The sequence below is a fragment of the Ambystoma mexicanum genome, chromosome 11, assembly GCF_040938575.1.
Source record: "Ambystoma mexicanum isolate Mex_15411 chromosome 11, UKY_AmexF1_1, whole genome shotgun sequence".
Classification (NCBI taxonomy): domain Eukaryota; kingdom Metazoa; phylum Chordata; class Amphibia; order Caudata; family Ambystomatidae; genus Ambystoma; species Ambystoma mexicanum.
The window spans coordinates 422,682,263-422,702,006 of record NC_090934.1 but is presented as its reverse complement, the minus strand read 5'-3'; the positions used below and the strand labels follow the sequence as shown (position 1 = coordinate 422,702,006).

Below are 19,744 nucleotides of genomic sequence, written 5' to 3'. Positions count from 1 at the left end.
TAAGTGCCAACGTTGCGATCAAGGGTATGTTGAGACACTTAGGCACATTCTGATAGACTGCCCGGGCACTTACATGAACAGGGTGGCTATGTTCTTGAGATTTGTGGATAAGGAGTGGTGGCTATATACACAAGCTTTCTGGGATCGTTTACGCTCGGGTCACGAATGTCTCGTGACTGGGGAAATATTATTATTTCTGCGTGACTTGGCACTCTTAAATTGATGAGTTCTACAGAAGTGCTTCGAATCTCGACCAGCTTAATTGATTTTTGTTCTCTCTCTTGTTCTTTTTCTTAATTCTGTTTTTATGAAATGATGTGTTTTTCTCTATAATCTATTTAACTATATGTATGAAAAAATGTAATTGTTATTTATTGTACATTCTTCTTTTTGTGAAAAGACAAGGTTTTGGCTAAAACACAATAAAAAAATAAAAAATAAATACAAAATAGACTTGTTTTGACTGTTGGGAATAAAGTGCAATGGTGGGAATAAAGAAGAAAAGTAGGAACTAAGGGGCAAGTTGGGCGTGCTGTATTCAGGAAAAACAACTGTACTGGAGTGTAAGAACAAAGATCAGTAAACAACATTATAAAAAATTGAGAACAGTAGGAAAAGACGGTAAAGAACATTTAAGTGTGGATTATTGCACCCGGACTGGGTGCTGATGTAACAAGTGCCCGTAGCTGATGGATGGTGGCCGATGGACGCGCCACAGAGAGAGTGGAAAAGTTGAAGTCATACGCCGTAGAGTAGACAGGCACCGTGCCCAGAGCCCCCTGAGAGGCATGTAGTCATCAGGCAGTCTCACAGAGGGACTGTAATTCTCAGAGCTGGCTCACCTCACAAATGAGGGCAGAGTGATGTTATGCTGGAGCAGATAGAATAGGCACGGTAGGGCAACACTGGGTCTGGGTAGCTAACAGTCACCCCAGACTGTGCCAGATAGAGTCTCGTGCTGGCAGGCAGAAGCAACGTCCAGGACCCCCGGAGGAGCAGGCAATCAGTAAATGGATAAAGGGGAAAGAAAATGTTCTCCCAGGTGACAAGCCCTCACAACCAGGGGTAGCCTGATGACAAAGCAGCAGGGGTCATGCAGATGGATAATGCAAGATAATGCAAGTGGAACAGATGTGGAGGTCGGTGCAAAACTGAACAGACTGTGCCTAGCTTTTACAATAGAATCAATTTGTTATTAAAGTGGGCAAGTGTAGTAGGCAGAACCCTAGCCACAGCACTAAGGTCCAACCCAAATCACCCCAATGAGTTGCTGCCAAAGATGCATAGCTCAAAGGGGGTCGGCAAAGTTCCCTGACAGCCACTGTGCAAACAGCAAACCACCAAAGGGGGGCAGACAAAAGCAAAGGGCGCAGAAAGTACTTTAGTACTATAGTTGGTGGAGGGCCAGCCGCTGGGGTGACTCCCTGGAGTGTGCAAAGGAGCTCCATGAGCCCGGTGCCAGGGTGGCCTAGGCTGGAGACCACAGTCAAAAAGGGGAAGGCAGTGCCTTACCAAGATCAAAATGTCAGAAGGACAGGATGCTGCGCTGCCTCTGTGGAAACTGCGGAGGGAATCCTCAGCACCTTTCCATGGTAATAGGAGCAGAACAAGCACTGTGCACCATACCCGATGAGGCCGGACCACCGAGCTGCAGAGCAAGCCTTCCTCAAAGTGTAGAGGAAAGCAGCTAAGGATGTGCAACGTCAAGCTGCACCAAACAGCAGAATGCCTGGCTGCTTCTGACATGATTGCGCAGTGGTGTTGCATAAACTCTCCAATAGCTAGGAACAACTTGTACAAAACGATGTTTCCCAGATACCATCTGACCAACCCCAAGAAGGGGACCACATATTGAATCCACCTTGGTAAGATAAGACTAGACCCCTCATTATGCCGCTCCATTACCACCCTAGCAAATCACCAAATCCAAAATCACAGGGATCGATCCAGCCCAGAGGCAAAACTCACTGCCCATTCTTATTCTGCACAAAGATGTATAATGCGAAAACATCATACATGTAACCACTTCCTCTATGGCGAGCACCCTTTCATTGTGTTCAACAATCCAACCACCTGCAGATGAAGGCTCAATCCATTTAGTGACGCATGACCTAAGCATCTCAAATAAATGTCTCATCAAACATATGTGAACCATTATTGCACCATTTTACACTAGTGTGGGGTGTATTCAAAGGCCCCAAACCAATGGAGCTGAAGGGCCCACTAAAAGTGACCTGCCAGCATGTATAACAAAATCTTCACTCTGAAAATGGGCCTATTAAGTCAGACAGTGGGGTTTCTGCAAGTAACCGAAGGAGGGGCCATGCAAAAAAGAAATACAAAGGCCCCTTTCACATAAAAACAGGATTTTTAAACGCTAACACCAAAACGTCTTTGCATGTGTGTTTGCAGTTTAAAGCAAGACATCTAACATAAAGATGTCAGGAAAACAACGTGGTGCGTGTTGACAAAATGCAATGTATATATTCACATGCAAAATACGGGCAAACATTTTAAAAGAAAAGCCCACTTTGTTTCCATGAAAAAGATCTAGTAGGCCTGAGACAGACCCTTTTGCTTGCTGTGGGACAAATGTCACAAAACACTCCCCCACTGAAAGCCTGGCTTGCATCCCAGCTGTTTACAATTGCAATAAAATGTGGCTTGGCTGAAAAGTGTTGCACACCAAGTATTTACCAGACTTTTTATCTACGAAGGCAGTTGTATGCAGAGCAAATGGCTCTAACTGGTGCACCCCAGGTATTTACAATCTACAAACAACCAACTTCATACAGCAAAGAGACAAAGAGCCTGGAGGAAGCAGAGCTCCCATTTTCCCAATATGAAGATTTACTATTAAAAGGACTATTATAACTTAAGCCTTTTTCCCAGCAACCATAAGTCATACAGCCTTGATATGTATTTCATTTTTTAGATGATTTCCAGGCAATTTTGTTGATATAAAATTCCTCCACCAGAGACTGAGGGAATTGCAATGGCAAGCTAAACTGGGTTTCTGGCTGGTCTGAAAATGTCCAGAGTTTAAGAGTTGATGAACTGGTGGAGGGTACAATTGGGAATGGGGAGAGTAAATTACAGGTTCATAATGATTATGCTTTTGTATAAACAGGAGAAAATTGTCAAATGCTAGTGCAACATTGTGTGTAGTTACTAGTAAATCCCAACGTTTTGACACAGAACCACATTTTTGCCAAAATTTGACAAGAAAACAAAGGGTATTGCAAATAGGAATTGCCATATGTCTGCTCCAGATTCCTAGACCAATCCTTAGAGAGAGACTGGATTTGGGAGGAGAGAGAAGAGGAACTCTTGAATCCTATTTGCGAGAACGCTTGCAGGATACTCTCCAAGGTTTTAAACTTGATGGTCTCATCACAGCTATATAAAGTGGATGCTCTATGAGGAAGAGAAGGCGCTCCTAAAATTACCATTGGGAAAGAGCTGCTGAAATGTACCATCTGACAGCTGCCAGGAAACACTAAAAGGAGATTTTGCTGTAATAGCCTCTGGGTGGAGCTGTCTATGGCTGCTGTCTTGCTGGGGAGGCCTAAATACTGACTGGATTCTATGGTGATGAGCTGAGGACCATCCTTGAGAGTGAAGTGACCAGACCCCTGCCCTATCCTCCAAGAGCGTCCTGAAATGCGGCTGGCTTTCCTGAACTTTAAACAGGCTTCATATGTAAGTAGAACTGAGCCCTGGGAGACCAAAAGGTGGTGAAATCTGCTTGCCTTAAATCAGTTCTCTTTATAATGGGTGTGTGGGGGCAGAACTATCTAGATCCTTAGCCTAATTAACTAAGGATATGAATTTAATTAATTCCCCTTGGCAGAACACTGCAGGTTATTTTTGTTAAAATTTGAAATTAACAAAGCTCATTCCTGGCGTGCACTGAAAACTATAGACTGTGATTAAATTGGGTGATCCTATTTGTCCTGTTGACTCCACTTCTTTAGGAAGAGGGGTGTCTTTGTCCCTAAACTAAAACAATCCCTAAACTGCCAGCTTCCCCCAACACAGGCCTTTATAGGGGTGGAGGGTCTGAAATCCAAAATTCTCAAATCACCCCCATTTTTGCTGTCCAGCTTCCCCAACATAGGTCTTTAAGTGGAGGGGGGTCTGAAATCCAAAATTCTCAAATGATCCCAATTAAAATTCTTAAATCATCCCTATTTTTCTGTCCAACTTCCCCAAAATGGACCAAAGTAAAGGGGGGGTCTAAAAACCAAACTGTTAGTCTTTTGAGCACACAGGAATATCGAAATTGCACAGCACTACATTTGTAATAGATTTTGTTCACTGACAAGCGCTAATTATTACTTGAATTGAAATTGAGCGTTTTTCCCAATTTATGTGATTAATTTGTGTAACAAGAAGTTAATTGTGAGCCACAAAGATGGTGGTGTGGGTCGTTTAGTGTGATTTCTATTACCTTTAATTCAAATAAAAATAAATATGTTTCCCGTACACTGGTCTGGTTCTTGGCTCTGTCGAGACTTGATTGTCGTGAAGATTAGAGGGGCCTCTGTCCCCAAGTACCACACAGGGAGAGATAATATGACTCTCTATACGATTCTTGAGGCCACAGGTGGGAGATGCTGGAACGCCGGAACCACGTAGCACTGGAAACCCCAAGGCCGCTGTAAGGCAAACAATTATTAGTACAAACAATCACAGTTGCAGTATACAGAACGGACTAGTACTGTCCAGGAAGAAGCTTACCGAAGTGTGGTAGTAAGGTCGCTGCTAACCATACAGGGCTTGAGATACAACTATGTGGGGGCGCGTGAGCAGCACCTTCAGATGATGGTAATGGTAATGGTGACTTGGGATGGTGGTCAGAGTAGTCACCAGTTGCTGAGCCCACCTGCAGTTGTTGACATGGAAGATGTGGATGTACATAAGTTTGTGAAAAGTGAAAATCAATCCAGGGAAGAACGTAAAGAAGTCCAGTATGAAAGTCCTGAGTCAAAAACAGCCAGATATCCACAAGGAAAAGTACCAAATCCGAAGGGAAAGCCAAAAGAAGTCCATAGTTCGAGGTCCGAGTTCGAGTAATCCAGGAATCAAGATTGAAGAGCAAACGACAAACAGAGTCGTGAAGAACAGCTGTGAAGCGATGTGTGGTCATGGGAACTCTGCTTTTATACTGTTTGATTCCTAGTCACATGACCCAAAACAGAATCACTTGATCGGGATCTCCTTGTCACGTGATCCGAAGTGAACGTGACCGCCTGACTCTCCCTGACCCAATGCGCCACGGCAGTTGCCAATGCAGAAATGGATACAACCGGGACCGAATGTGACCTCTGCTGTGATGTAAGGTATGGACCCCAAACTGCTCACGCGGCCCCGTCCTACATGTGTAACGGATGTTGGGATTGGACGTGCTGCGGGCGTGCTGCGGGGAGTCTAGCGGGCGTGTGGACATGATGCATGACAGGCTCATTGGCAGCTCAGAGGGAGGGACCCAAGGGGCATGATATGAGGCTGAGATAGGGCTGAATAAAAGAACTGACATTAACCGCTTATTGTGTGACACTTAGCTTGGGGAGGGAAGGAATTCCTCGTGTTGAGGGTGGCCTCTCAATAAACTGTTACACTAGGCACCACATGGCATCACCACCTTCTGGTCAGTAATATGTGACCAAGTACTTAATAGTTGGCAGCAAATATTGCTATACTTTGTGAACCTATACCTAAAAGATTACCACAATTGTTGACTGTGAATATCATATTTTTAGTTTGAGCTATTAGGTCGCACTTGCGACACCTGTAAGCCAAAATTATTGTATGAAAGCACAGATAGAGAGAAATGGCATATGAGGAGGGAAACAAATCTTGTAGGTGTTGTTTGGTTATTTTCCCACTCATTGTCTGCCCACAGCCATGCTAATCCTTATGGGCATTCCCAGACAGTTCCTGCCCATTCCAGCTCAAAAGACTTCCTAATAGGAACTCTTTGAGGTTGCTTTAATCAAGCCTTACCATCAAACTGTGCCCACAAGTGCCTGCCAGTGTTTTTTGAAAGCAGTCTTCTGAGAGTTAATCACTTAATTGGAGCTGTAAACCTGCTGCTGGTATAATACAAATGTCTTGACCAGGTCTGCCTTCAGCCACACGATTTATAAGCACTATGTATGTCCTTCACTTGAATCCTGTTAGAAACACGCATTGTAAAAGCCAACAGTTTTGGCTTGTATATAAGTATCAGACATTTGTCAGGCACTGCTATTATGCCCAGGTGCTTTCACCACTTTGCACCTGCCACCATCAATGGCCAGTTACTACCACTACCTCTGGGTGTGACAAGTGCCTTTGCCATGCCTACACAAAAGCCCACACTGTTGGCATTGCCAATGCTTGTTTTAAATAAGTTACTTTTTTATTGTTTATGGTTTATAGTTTTTAAAAATAAACCTTTACAATGTTTTCAAGCAATACTGTTAAAATACTTAATCCAAAATATACCATTAAGTATACATCAATTCCAAAATTAATTCATGCTAATCTAACATCATTAAACATTTTACTACAAGTGTAGATTTATAGATAAAATCCTAAATCTAAGTATAAAGGCAAGGTGTTAGGCTATTTGTAAAACTGTGTTGTGCAACATAATATCCATATTCAATTCTCCCAAAAAAAGTTGCAACCGCAACCACAATAGATGTTGTTGATCCCGATAAGCAAATGTTGCACATGGTTTCAAATCCAGAATTGTTACATTTTAAAGCATGTCTCTTAAAAACGTTCCATCGTGACCCCGTTAACCCCGAACAGTGTATCGGCAAGTGCTCGAATGCTCCCCGTTGCTCTATGTCGTGGCAGAACCTGCAGAATAGCAGCTGTTCCTTTACTTATACATTATATAAGATATTCTTTATGACTGGCCCAGAATAGGAAAAATAAGACACGATTTCTCTGAAAATACTCTTACTTGCAATTATTTTTGCCAGGCAACGTTCCAGTTTTTGTAGGGAGTTTCACTGGTAAGCCGAACGCCCAAATCTGGAAAATGAGGAAACGCTTTCCTGACGCCACTCATTCCTGGTAATTGCAATCAGTTCCCTTCTAGGGCTGTACATTTTCCACCGAAATTCCCTTGAAAGCTCTCACTGCTTTTAAACTTAATATATGTTCAGAACGCGCCCCCGTAAGCGATTATAGTGTAGACTTCGCTGCTATAGGCTTTAATCGTGGAACAAAAGAACAGCTGCAAAATCAAGTAATCCAGCACGGAATCCAATCACTGCACCTTCGAGACCCCATGAAAAAAGGTGCTAATGTTATCCTCGAATAGCAATATGCCATAATATCTTCTGACTCCTGTATTTTTAGGGTTCGATATCTCTATTTCTTTTTTTTTTAAAGAGTTTACTTGCAATTCAATGTTATTTTATCTTTCAAAACAAAGATAGCATTGAACAAATATCTAATCGGGCAACAGAGCAGACACAACATACACAATGTAATGAATTTATGGGTAATTGGGCCACGTGCTAACACCAAACTAATGCCCTCCAGAGACGCCCCATATGTGCAGCAGTTTCTTAAAATAAAGAATTCAGTAATATCTGCAATCATATGGAGATCGCAGGGCTGCTTGATCTGTATAAACAGTAATACAGGTTTTACTTCAGTCGCCATCTTTGGTGGAAAATAATGAACGGCCTTGCCATAAAAGCAGTTGAAGGGGGCTGAAAGGACCATGGCCACCCAAGTAGGTAATTATGCTTCCTTTAATATATGCATCTCTTCTCCCAACCAGATACATCAGTGGCTGCTACGCAACTGACAAGAATCTGCATGTTCCTTATGTATTCTACATCATACATTCTAGTTGACATTCTACATGTAGTAGAATGGTACACATCAGGGGCGTTGCTAGGAGGGGGCTAAGGGGGCTATAGCCCCTGATCTTTTGGTTGTAGCCCCGGATAGAATCTCAGGAGCTACAGCCAAAAGACTAGCTAGCCCCCAGTCCCAACAGTTCCGACATCATCTTAGCCCCGGGTCTTTTCCAGACCTAGCAACTCCCCTGGTACACATCTCCCTTTCTTCCACGCTGGAAATATTAACACAAATAAACAAAATAAAGAAAGGACAATCGTATACATTAAAACATTTTATCACATGAATATCTATGATGGAAATAGCAGGATAAGAAAACCAAACATAATGTGAACTATTTACAAGTGAAACAAATAAACAACAGACTAAGATAGCATGGAAATAGAACTGAAAGCAAATTAAACTACTAAATTGCATGAACGAATAGGGCTCCAAATAATGTTAAACCATATGAGGTGATCGTTTTTCTATATAATCTTTCAGATACGCGGTTTCCTACAGAGTTGTAATGGACGCTCATTTACTTCACCCTGTCCAAATTGACCGTTCACTTTTCAGCAGAGTCCTGTACATATGCATCCTTCCTTTGAGAACATCTCTGACTAGAGCTCCGAGCCCCGCTCTAGGCACATACCAGCCTATCCACACACTTACAAACTCTATTGAGATTCCATATTCTTCCATCTGCAACTTTTACAGAACCATGAAGTCTCTTTATAACTTTCACAGGTTTATACCAACCTATTCCCCCTTCCATTCTATTGCGGGGAAGCTTTATCCATACCCAGTCATCACCCCTCCTGAATCTACAATCCTTTGTGGCCTTCCTTACATCAAACCGAGATTTGCTGTAAACTTGTTTCTTACTAATATTTACTTTGACAGCATCTACGTCTGTTACTTTTTAACATGCCCTTCCAAGCCATGGTGGACAGAGCCTGGTATTGGGATGCCTCCCTCTCAAAATCTCAAAAGGAGTCACACCAGTGGTGGCATGAGGAGTGAATCTATAAGTCACCATAGTGTCCTCTGCAGCCTTTCTCCAATCTCTTCCTTCTGAAATGGCACATCTGATACTTTCTTTAATGACTCAGTTGAACCCTTCAACCATTCCATTAGTTTATATATGATAAATGGAACTGGTCTTGTGTTGTATGCCATTATTTTTCAAGAATCTTTCCATTTCCTCTGAAATCAGTTGGACACCATTATCATTTACAATGGTAGTGGGAACGCCTTCCTTTAAAAAAATATAATCTAGAAATTGAATAATCCCTTTGGTGCACACATCATGCACCCAGGACATTTCTGCCCAGTGTGAAAGAATATCAACTAATACTATACAACAACAGAGCAAACCTTGAGATCTCACAGGCCCTATAATATTGAGTCCTACTGGTTACCAAGGTAACAAAGGAATTGACATCAAGGTAATTGGATCTACTCTTGTAACACACACTTTGGCTGTAGTTTCACATTCTAGACATTCTCTAATAACTCTCTCAACATGTAGATCCATCCCAGGCCACCAATAATCCTGTCTTAGTAACTGTTTATTTTTAGACATACCTTGATGGCCCTCATGCGTCATATGCAAAATCCTACTCCAAACTCCTAGGGGATGAAACAACTTGTCACTCCTGATAATCAAACCAATTTTAATAAGAAGTTAATAAAATGCATGTATGATGGCATCAGGAAGCATACCTCTCCTGATTGAATTCCCCTTGCATCCACTCTCAAATCTTTCTTTTACATTTACCATAACTGCATCCGTTAAAATGGCTTGCAGCCATTCATTTTCTATTACAACCTCTTGATTGATGTATAAGACTTGATCTTTCTTGTCTTCATCATCAATAGCATTTGTAAGCCTCGACAAACAATCTGCTGCTTTATTATTGACACCTGGAACATACTCTGTTTCCCAATTACATTCTTGGAGACTCGCAACCCACTTGCGAATGCGGGACAAGACTTTATCTAAAACCTTCAACGTGAGAATTTCCTTCAGGGGTTTGTGGTCCGACCTCACAGTAAATCTCACACCCTACAAAAAGGAGCGAAACTTCTGAATGGCCCACTTAATAGCCAAAAACTTGTATTCAATTTTGGAATAATTATTTTCAGCATCCCATGGAACCCTTGTAGCAAACACAACTTTACACTCACCCCCTTCACACCTTTGAAACAAAACAGCGCCTGAACCATGATTGATTGCATCTGTTGTTAAAATGCTGTGTCTGCTCGGATCAAAATTGCTCAGGGTGGGTTCATTTGCTAGAGCCAATTTTACCTCTTGAAATTCTTTCTCACACTGTTGGCTCCAGAAGAATTGTACACCTTTCTTAACCAGGCTCCTCGTTTAACTGGATCTACTTGCTAAACCTGGGATACATTTTGCATAATATTTGGACATGCCTAAAAATGAAACCACCTGCTCTTTATCTGTGGCACTGGGACAATGTATAATGTTATTTACCAAATCTGTTTTAGGTCTAATACCTTGAGCAGAGATTTCATGTGCCACTTAATGAATGGTACTTATTAAATTTGCACTTCTCTTTCCTCAATGTTAAACCTGCATTCATGAATATATCAAGTACATTTCTCAGTCACACATCATGCTCTTCTTGGCTCTCCCCATACACTAAGACATCGTTCTGAAAACACAACACACCTTCCATATTGTTGAAAAGTTGAAACATAACTCGTTGAAAGACTGACGCAGTAGACGCTAAACCAAACAGCATTCACCAACATTGAAATCATCCCTCTGGCATGATGAAATCTGTGATACTTCTGGAAGATAGGTGTAGGACAATTTGGTGATATGCCAACTTCAAATCTAACGTACTCATAACTTTGGTTCCTTTCATGGTTCCTAACATTTCTGTTATATTGGGGAGCAGATGTCCATCTGGTATCACACATCAATTCACATATCTGAGCTCAATACATAGTCTCAATTTGCCATTTGGTTTATGTACGACTACTAAAGGAGGGACCCACTCAGTGCTCTCAGTCCTTTCAATCACACCTTGCCTTTCCATATTTTCCAATTCTTCCTTTACAGCAGACCTCACGGCTAAAGGAATAGCTCTCAATGTTTTTTTTACTACAGGCATTGAATATTTTTTTTATCTTATTCTATGAATGAAGCCCTTTACATTGCCCAACTCTTGCCGAAACACCTTGTGTTGCAACATATCATTCATAGTCTAAATTGCATATGCTGTTTCTTCAGCATTTGGATCAAGTTTAATCTTCAATCTTCTTTGGCGTGACCAGCTAAAAGTGGGCCCATATCATTTTCTCGAAAAATACACTTTGCCTTTGGCAGACCTATCTTTAAATTTCATGTTTGCCCAAAAACCAACCTTCTATTTCTATCCTCCCCCCGCCCCTTATGCTACCGGTCTGATATGAACTTTATTGAGAGAAACAAACTTCTGGAATTTAGTGTCAAAAAGAGACTTTGGAAGTAGGGTATATTTAGCTCCAGAGTCAATCGCCATACCAATATCTATCCCTTCAACTTCAATGGTGGACACTGGTTTCTCCATGTCCATATCATGATTATCAACCATGGCAGTGTCATCAATGAGACATGTGCATTCATCCATGTCCTCACACAACTCATCTACCACGTCAATATTTTCAGTCTTGGTTTTGCAACAGGATGTGAAGTGTCCTTTCCTATGACATCTTTTACACAAAGACTTTATGGTGGGACATTTATTGCTATTTGCAAAGTGAAATTGACTGTCACAGCGAAAGCATCTTTTCTTCTCATAGTCTTCTTTTTCCTCTTTGTTCTTGCTGAACCTCCATTTGTCTCTTCTGCCGTTTTGCTTCTTCCTGTTCATCCTCCTTGGTTGTACTGCAGAGACCTCCATAACTTCCTCAGGCATTTTCACTTCTGATTCAGTTCTCTTTTCTAATTCCTTGACACACTTGTGTGTGTGTGTGACACTTCTTTTGCCACGCTGATCACCTCATCAATTGAGGGTTTGCTTGTGGACCACAAAGCTTCCCTAACTTTCTCATCACCACATTCCAGCATAAATTGGTCATGTAGTCTCTCATCCAGGGAGGATAGCTCAGCGGCAGCGTGCGCGTCTTGGAAGCAAGACGACACGAAGCAACAACAGGTTCGATCCCCGGGTCCGCGCTTAAACCTCTTGGTGTTTAAGCGCGTTATAAATACGTAACTAAGACAAAAAAAAAACACAATTACGCAACTAAGAAAAACAAGCTATTCCTGTAACAGCGCCTTGATGCCTGCGGGCTGTGTGAGCGCTTTATAAATGTAAAAATAATAATAATAATAAAGAGTATATCCAAAGTCACACGAGGCTGCCAGCCCTCTTAGAGCAGTCATATGTTCTTCAACAGTCTCTCCATTCTGTTGTTTCCTTTTACAGAAGTGATATCTTTCTAGAATAATATTTATTGATGTTTTGTAATGTTTATCGAGCATTTTTATGCATTTCTCATATTCTGTAAGGCCCACTGACTCATCCTGTGACAAGGAGGGCATATTTTCAAATTGTTCTTGGCCGTAGTTTCCTATGCAGTGCATCAAAAGACATTTTTTTCTTTCAGTCGAGAGGTTTAAACCATGTGCTGCAAGCACATAATGGTAAAAAAAAGTTTTTTCCATCTTTTCCATGGAATTGCTGGTACACTTTGAACATCCCAAAAATAGTTGGGTGGTGGCAGACCTTGTATAGCCATGCTTCTTCTTTTAACCACAAGGTAATGTAGCTATATTCCACCAACAATAATACAATATTTCAATGTAAATTGTCACCAGCAATAATTGCTCCCCTCTCCCCTCTCTCCCTCTTACTTATTTTCTTTACTGAAGGAGCTGCCACTCACAAACAATGAAGATTGGATAGACGGATATGCAAAAATAGTACTGCGCTGCACGTTTTAGCTGAGTATGTGAGGGCCGTCGTGCAGGCCTTGTGGAGTCGATACATATCAATAGTACTGCTCCGCCCGTTTGCACCGAGCACGTAAGAGTCGTTGTGCATGCCTCGTACGATCACAATAATTGTTTGTGAAGGTTCCCTTGGACACCAAGATGGGGCCGCATCATTTGACTCTGCACATAGGCCTCGCAGAATCGCAGTACTTGTTTATTGAGGTTGTCTTGGAAATAAAGATGGTGCCCCGTCATCTGACGTTTATGTGTGCTTTCCTCTAAAGTACACACTTTTCCTCGGTGTCTCGCATAAGCCCTCTCGCGCCCACTGTTGCCCTTGTTAGCTCCGCTGCTCTCGCTGGCTATCCCTTCTTCTTAACGAATGGATAAATTCCAACATATTTGGAAATGCAGGGCTTTGAAAACACAGGGGCTTCCCAGCACAGACCGCCTCACCTCATTCAGCTGGAATGGTAGAGTAGGCATATCTTTCTTTTTGCATGCTCGGCACAAACGTTTGCGATATGGAGCTTGGATCCGTTTATTTTTATACCATGGGTGCTCGGTGGGGTGACGGCCGTAATCCTCGTCGCCAGTGAAAGGATCACCGACACCCAAATAGTTAGTTATGTTTCCTTTAATATGTGCATGTCTTCACCCCACCGGATACATCAGTGGCTGCAACCAACTGACAAGAATCTGCATTCTCCTTATATTTTCTACATTCTAGATTCTAGAACGGAGGATAGCACAGGGGCAACGCGCTGCAAATTCGCACAGAGCACCAGAGGTTCGAATCCCGGATCCGCGCTTAGAAACCGAACTTAGGTACAGTATTAGGCGCATTATAAAAAAAAATTCTAAGAAATAGTTGACATGAGTTGGGGGAAAAAAGAAAAAAGAAATAGTTGACATTCTACATGTAGTAGAATGGTGCGGGGTCCTACTTCCAGGCGAATCGACCACTCGTTCGGGTGGTAAGTTTCCTTTCTCGAGGATGGCAAGGCTTGGCAGGTAAACCTGACATGCCATTCTGGATTGGGCTGGTGCCGCCCCTGGGTGGGAAGTGTTGTGGTCACATGTGCCCGGTACTTTGCGTCACGCTGGCAAGGTGAGCATCTCTGGAATAGAGCAGACGCCTCTACTTTGCGAGGTCACCAATCACTAGGGTGACCACAGTGGGCCAGATTCACAGAAGCGTTTTAGAATGACGCAATTCCACTGTAAAACGCTATGTGAATCAGGCCCAGTGGCCTTTAGTTCCAGGCAGCGTTAGCTGAAGAACACTCCCCCGGTTCACCGCCAGAGGGCGCAGTGCCTGCATTGCCTCCATTGCCTGCTTTACCTGGTTGCCTTCTATGCTTCCAGTGTGATGCTTGGCAGATCAGAAGCTTCCCAGGAGACACTCTGGACTCAATCACGCCCTCTCTTCCAAGTAAAGAAAGACAGGAAATGGGAAAATACAGAGATATATCGTATCCCAGATGCTGGATGAAAAGATACATCCTGAGTCGAAAAAAATACAAAATCTATGAGCATGTGGCTTGCACTGACAGTGAGCGCAGATACGTGAATTAAAAACACAGTTAGTGCTAACCTCTCGCAGAGGCTTCAAGTGTGAACGCACCGCATCCGGGCTGTCCCACAGACTCCCACCGTGCCAGCTGAAATCACTTTTGTTTGGTTTCTATTTTTAGCATACCTTAAGATTTCTTTTTCAGACTTAGCATATGTTTTACTTTGGAAAAAGCCCCTACCACATGCATAATTCAAAGAGCTTGGTTAATATGTACCAGCCTAGACGGCTGTCTTCATTCTTAAAGACTTTGTAGCAAAAATGAAAGTAACATTCTTGATGTGTAACGCTTACTGCCACTAAGGTTGGGCAGACTGGCCTAGATGTGATCCTCTTTCTCACCGGATGCCTACAGATCGCACCAGGAGGCGCTTCGCCCATCGAGCTACCTCACGGGACAATGGCACAGGTGTTACATGAAAGCAGCCTCACTGAACTGACGAAAGCCAGACGCCTTATACGTCATAACGCATCGCTTCCGGGCTCAATGCAAACCAGTGGAGCCTGAAATGGACATGTTTGTATTGCTTTTGGCACAGGTTACGCGATATTTCTACATTTTGGCACACATATATATTTTACTTGGGACACAGCCTTTGAGCTATAAACTCCTAGAAGGGTCGTGCATGTGTTCCACAGCAGAACGATGACTTCCCTCTAAGATGGTGTCTTATAAATCGAGGGAACACTGTAAACATCGCCAATAAAATGAAAAAGAAAAAACGAAAAGCGCACATTTTGCACAGTTGTTTTTGTGGATCCGGGGATTGCTACCTGTCTGTCTCTGACTGAGATACACTGAATCTCATGAGTAGCACCTCACACCTGTGTACACACAATGACTAGAAGGTTACAACCTCGGGTATTGGTGCCCAAGTCGAGTCCTGCAAAAAGGAGATTATTGGATGTACGTTCAGGGTTATCCATCTCCAGGGCTGGAATCCTGACGGGTTTTCAGGATATCCCTCAATAATATCCATGAGGAAAAATGTGCATACATTTAGAATCATTGTATGCAACTTCATCTCATGAATATTAATGAGGGGTATCCTGACAACCGGCCATGGATCTGTCCCTCGACGCCTGGAGTTGAACAAAAATAGCTGAATAATATGCATTGTTAGAACACCCGGTACCTGCCAGCTCTGCGGTAGTGATTTTCTTGAATCCTCCAACCACCGCTTATGTCACTGTCATGTTAGCTTATGGCAATGTTAACACTGAATATCCCAAAGGTGATGATGGACGACATTCATTTAATCTATCACATAACTAAGTTCTGGGGATTCATCCAAAGTGTACTTGATGAAATTAAAATGCATCAATGACTGTGTATCTTCTTTTCTTTTTTGTTTTATTAATTGTATTTCTTTTTTCTTCCATTCTCATTAATTGTATTAATTTAAAAATGTATGTTGATGTATAAAAAGTCTTAAACTGACTATAATATACTTAACTGAAACAAGAAACAGAAAAAATAACATATCAAACCTACATTTGAATCTATGAAAGTCCAGGCAGAGCGCTCAGCAAGTCCCTGCTGCCTCCATGGATGGGATCTGGTGAAGTACCTGCATCCATTTAACTGAGGCCATGAGCTGGCCCTAGCTAGGAAAGGTGCCTTTAACCCCTTAAGTGCTAAGGATGAGTATGCTCGTCCTATTTGCACAGACTTGCATAGAAGCTCAGTAGTATCTCCAGCATCCAAATATTCATCCAAAACAGCGCCGTTTTCCTGCAGGATCCCATTCAGTGCCCACAGGGCTCTGCTCGTCCAGTATCAGCTCACCAGTAGACTGCTCTGTATGTTGCATGGCAAAATGTGTAATACACATGGACCTGCTATAGAGCCAAGCAGGGAATTGCTTCCTAGTACAGCGTCCAAACTCTGAATACACATGCAGTACTTCCCTAGCATGCGTAAGATGCTTTTTAATTTTTTTTTTATTTATTCGTATTTGTATAGCGCACTTGCAGCCCATGGACATCGAGGCGCTGTTACAAGTAAGTGTTGGATTCTTGATTCAGCAGATATGCATTTTTCCGGCATCGCTTCCCCTGTGCACATGCTCAGAACACCTGCAATCTAGGGGAATCCATTTTAGGATCACTCTGACGCCCAGCGTGTGTTTTGAGATCTCCACCAATGCAACAACAGAAAAAACATACGTCGGTGAGCATTCACCTCCACTGCAAACAGAATTCAGGTGCAAAATTCGACTCCTTCCCAACACACATCACTGCGTCCACACATCACCAAAATGGGCAACGCCCTGGTCTCTTTGCTCTCCCCAGTCTTTCATAGGGAAAGGGATGCATGCAATTCATGTCAAAATGGCAACCCAGAGCGGGATTTAATGGTAAAATCAGTTAATTTCACACTATTCTTTTGTCTCGATTTCAATAGCCATCAGCGAGTCTCATCAGACTATCACAAGGGCAGAGGTGCCCACCCTCCCCCACGCCGACACCATACAACGTTTCTGGGGGAATATGGCACTCCCCTCCTCAGGTGAGCCTCACGTACAGGTATTGTTAAGTTGCACTTTATTGACGTTTGATCTGTAATGTACTAATTAAATACACAACTTGGCTGTGCGATACATTGGAAGAGGGTCTTCCTTGCTGACGGGTGCGAGTGATTGCAACAGGGTGCTGTTAATGCTATGATTAGTTACCAGTAATCTTCACTAGTCCTACTCTTCCTTGTCACAGTACTGATGCAGAAGAGGAACGTGGAGGTAATCTGTGTTTACAGAGGGTCCCATGACCCCTCTTTAACACCCATGCATGCCATGTACTCTGGAGGGTCCTTTCCCCAATCGCACAGTCCCTTGTCCATTTAGAAAGGATTAAGAGGCCTTGCGAGGGGTGATGGCGAGGCTAGATGAGGTAGCGGGAAAGAGGCATGCTTTGAGTCTTTATCAGCAAGTGGTGATGGGTGGGCGCTGCACAAGTGGAGTGGCACAGTGTTCCAAGCTCTGGGTACCCACTGGAGGAATGCGCGCTTTTGTGTGCTATTTAGTTTGCCGAGTGGAATGTGTAGGAGATGTTGGCTACTGGTCTGATGTTTGTGTGGGTGATGGATATCAGTGTGTTGTGACGTAGGATGGGGTTTTGAGAGTGGTGGCTTTGTATGCAATGTAGAGTCATTTGAAGAAAATTCTCTGGGGTTTGAGGAGCCAGTGTATTTGGGAAAGTTCTGGGGGTTGTGTGTTTGGGTCGGTGGAGGATGAGTGTTGCTGCTGTGCTCTGTATGACCTATAGGGGGCGAGGATGCTGGTGTGGAGTCTGGTGAGGAGAGCGTTCCCATAGTGCAGCGTGGGCAAAACTAGTGCTTCTACTGCGCTGTGGAAGTAATGCGTGGGAAGGATGTGTCTTATGTTGAATAGGAGGTGCCGTTATAGTTTGCATGTTTTGCTGACTGCAACTATGTGGTGTGTGAAGGTAAGGTGGGGGTTAATGGTAAAGCCTAGGGATTTGACACATGTGCAGAGGGATATGGGTGGGATGTCTCTGGCAAATTCTTTGATCCTGTGTGAGATGGTGGGTTTGTGCATGCTTCAGATGAGGAGTTATTCCGTTTAGGAGGGGATGAGTTTGAGGAAGTGGATCTCTATCCAGGCAGTGATGGTGGAGAGACAGCTTCTGAAAGTGTGGAGTTTGTGAGGCGGATGAGATTTGTAAGTACATTTGTGTGTGGCCTGTGCATTGGTGAAAATAAACATTATGCTTGCCAAAAACCAATCCAAGGGATTCTACATATAGGTTCAAGATGAGAGGATCCTTGGAGAACCCATACTTGCCACGAAGTATGTCCTGTCAGTGAGAAAGGTGGTGAAACAGTTCAGAACAGTGCCTGAGAGTTTCATCTTGTGTAATGGGATGAGAATGGTGTGGTTGATGGTATTGAAGACTGCAGAGGAAGGGGATGAGGATGTTGGTTGTGGTTATGTATTGTTGGAGTTAGATGTGATGAAGTGTTCCATGATTCTGACGAGGTATGGCAGCTACTGATGGGTCAGTAGTTTTCAGAGAGCGTGGGGTTGAGGGATGGTTTCTTGAGGAGGGGGAAGATCTGTCCTGTTTTGAGTGCAGAGGAGGTTGTGCAAAGTGCAAGACAGGAGTTGACGATGTTGGAACAATGTGGAGCCAGCGTGGTGATGCAGTTGGATGTGGATTGCGATGGGCAGGCATCGTCCAGGATGTGCAGCTTTTGTCTTTGCTGTGAGGGTGATGATGGTGTCATGAGTATTCGGGTGAAATGCTTGTTGTGGTTTGGGAGTAGGGGGAGGAAGTGGGGTAGCAGGAGTGAGGGCTTGTCTGATGTGTATTTTATAGGTGAAGTAGTCAATTAGGGAGTTGCTTACTTAGGTGGATGGGCACGTGGAAGGTATGTGTGGTGGTTTGGGGAGTGAATTGATGTTGAAACCTTTTTGTGTGGGATTGGTGGCGATTGGAGTTCTCGGTGGTAGTAGACTGCTTTGTCATTGAGAATGGCCATATTGTATTTGTTGCAGCAGTGTTTCAGTGGTGTCTATGTGGCGGGGCAACGGTTCTTTTGCCAGGCTTTTCCAAGGTGCCTGACTTCCTGTTTGATGAAAAGGAGTGAATGGTTGGGCCATGTAATGTGGTGGTGAGAATTTTATGTTTTGATAGGGGGCATTCTGCTGAGTGTCTGGGTGGTGGTGTTGGAATTGTTGAGGAGTATGATGGGATGCGTGTGAGGGAACGATGGATGTGTCATTAGTGGAATGTGTTTCATTTGCTTGACTTTGGCAGTTTGGGGGATGTTGTGTGACAGAGTGAGTGTAGAGGGGATCACACAGTGGCCGGATCACGTCACCCAGATTCGAAAAGAGTGTGGGAGTTAGGATTGTGTGAATGAGGGTGGTAGATGAGGTGGAAGAATGTGGGGTGTGGGTGTGATGGAGGGGAGCAGCCGAGAGTGAGAGAGAGGGGTTCAGAGGCTGACTAAGGTGGGTGGGGTTGCTAAGTGTGAGTGAATCTTTGTAAGGAATGGCGAAGACACCAATTTTTGTGTGGGGATCCCTGTGGTAGATGAGATAGTATGGGTGTTTTGTACATTTAATTTTCTTTTATATATATGTGTTGTATGTTGGGGGTTGGGGTTGGTGGGTTACATGCTGGTCTGGCGGTGGTGGTTTATATGGGGGGGGCTGGAGGGGAACTGCCCATTTAAAGAAAATGGGTTCAAAAGGCAGCAGTGACAATAGCAAGGTGTAAATGGGCACGTGTCAAATGGCTGTGGTGAAAACACATGAAACCCTCTGTCCACCCTCTGTGGGCGACTGGATGCCCAAAGGTAAGTGCTTACATTCCCAAAGTAACTCGGA

General features: G+C 43.4%; 1 protein-coding gene across 1 annotated transcript in view; it reads left to right on the top strand.

The window, feature by feature from the left end:
• CREB3L1 (cAMP responsive element binding protein 3 like 1) overlaps positions 1-19,744 on the top strand; it is a 411,915-nt gene that overhangs the window by 320,407 nt on the left and 71,764 nt on the right. Inside the window, exon 4 of the mRNA XM_069623240.1 lies at positions 16,795-16,899. Within this exon, the coding sequence (XP_069479341.1) occupies positions 16,795-16,899 (105 nt within the window). The remainder of the gene's footprint in view (positions 1-16,794; positions 16,900-19,744) is intronic.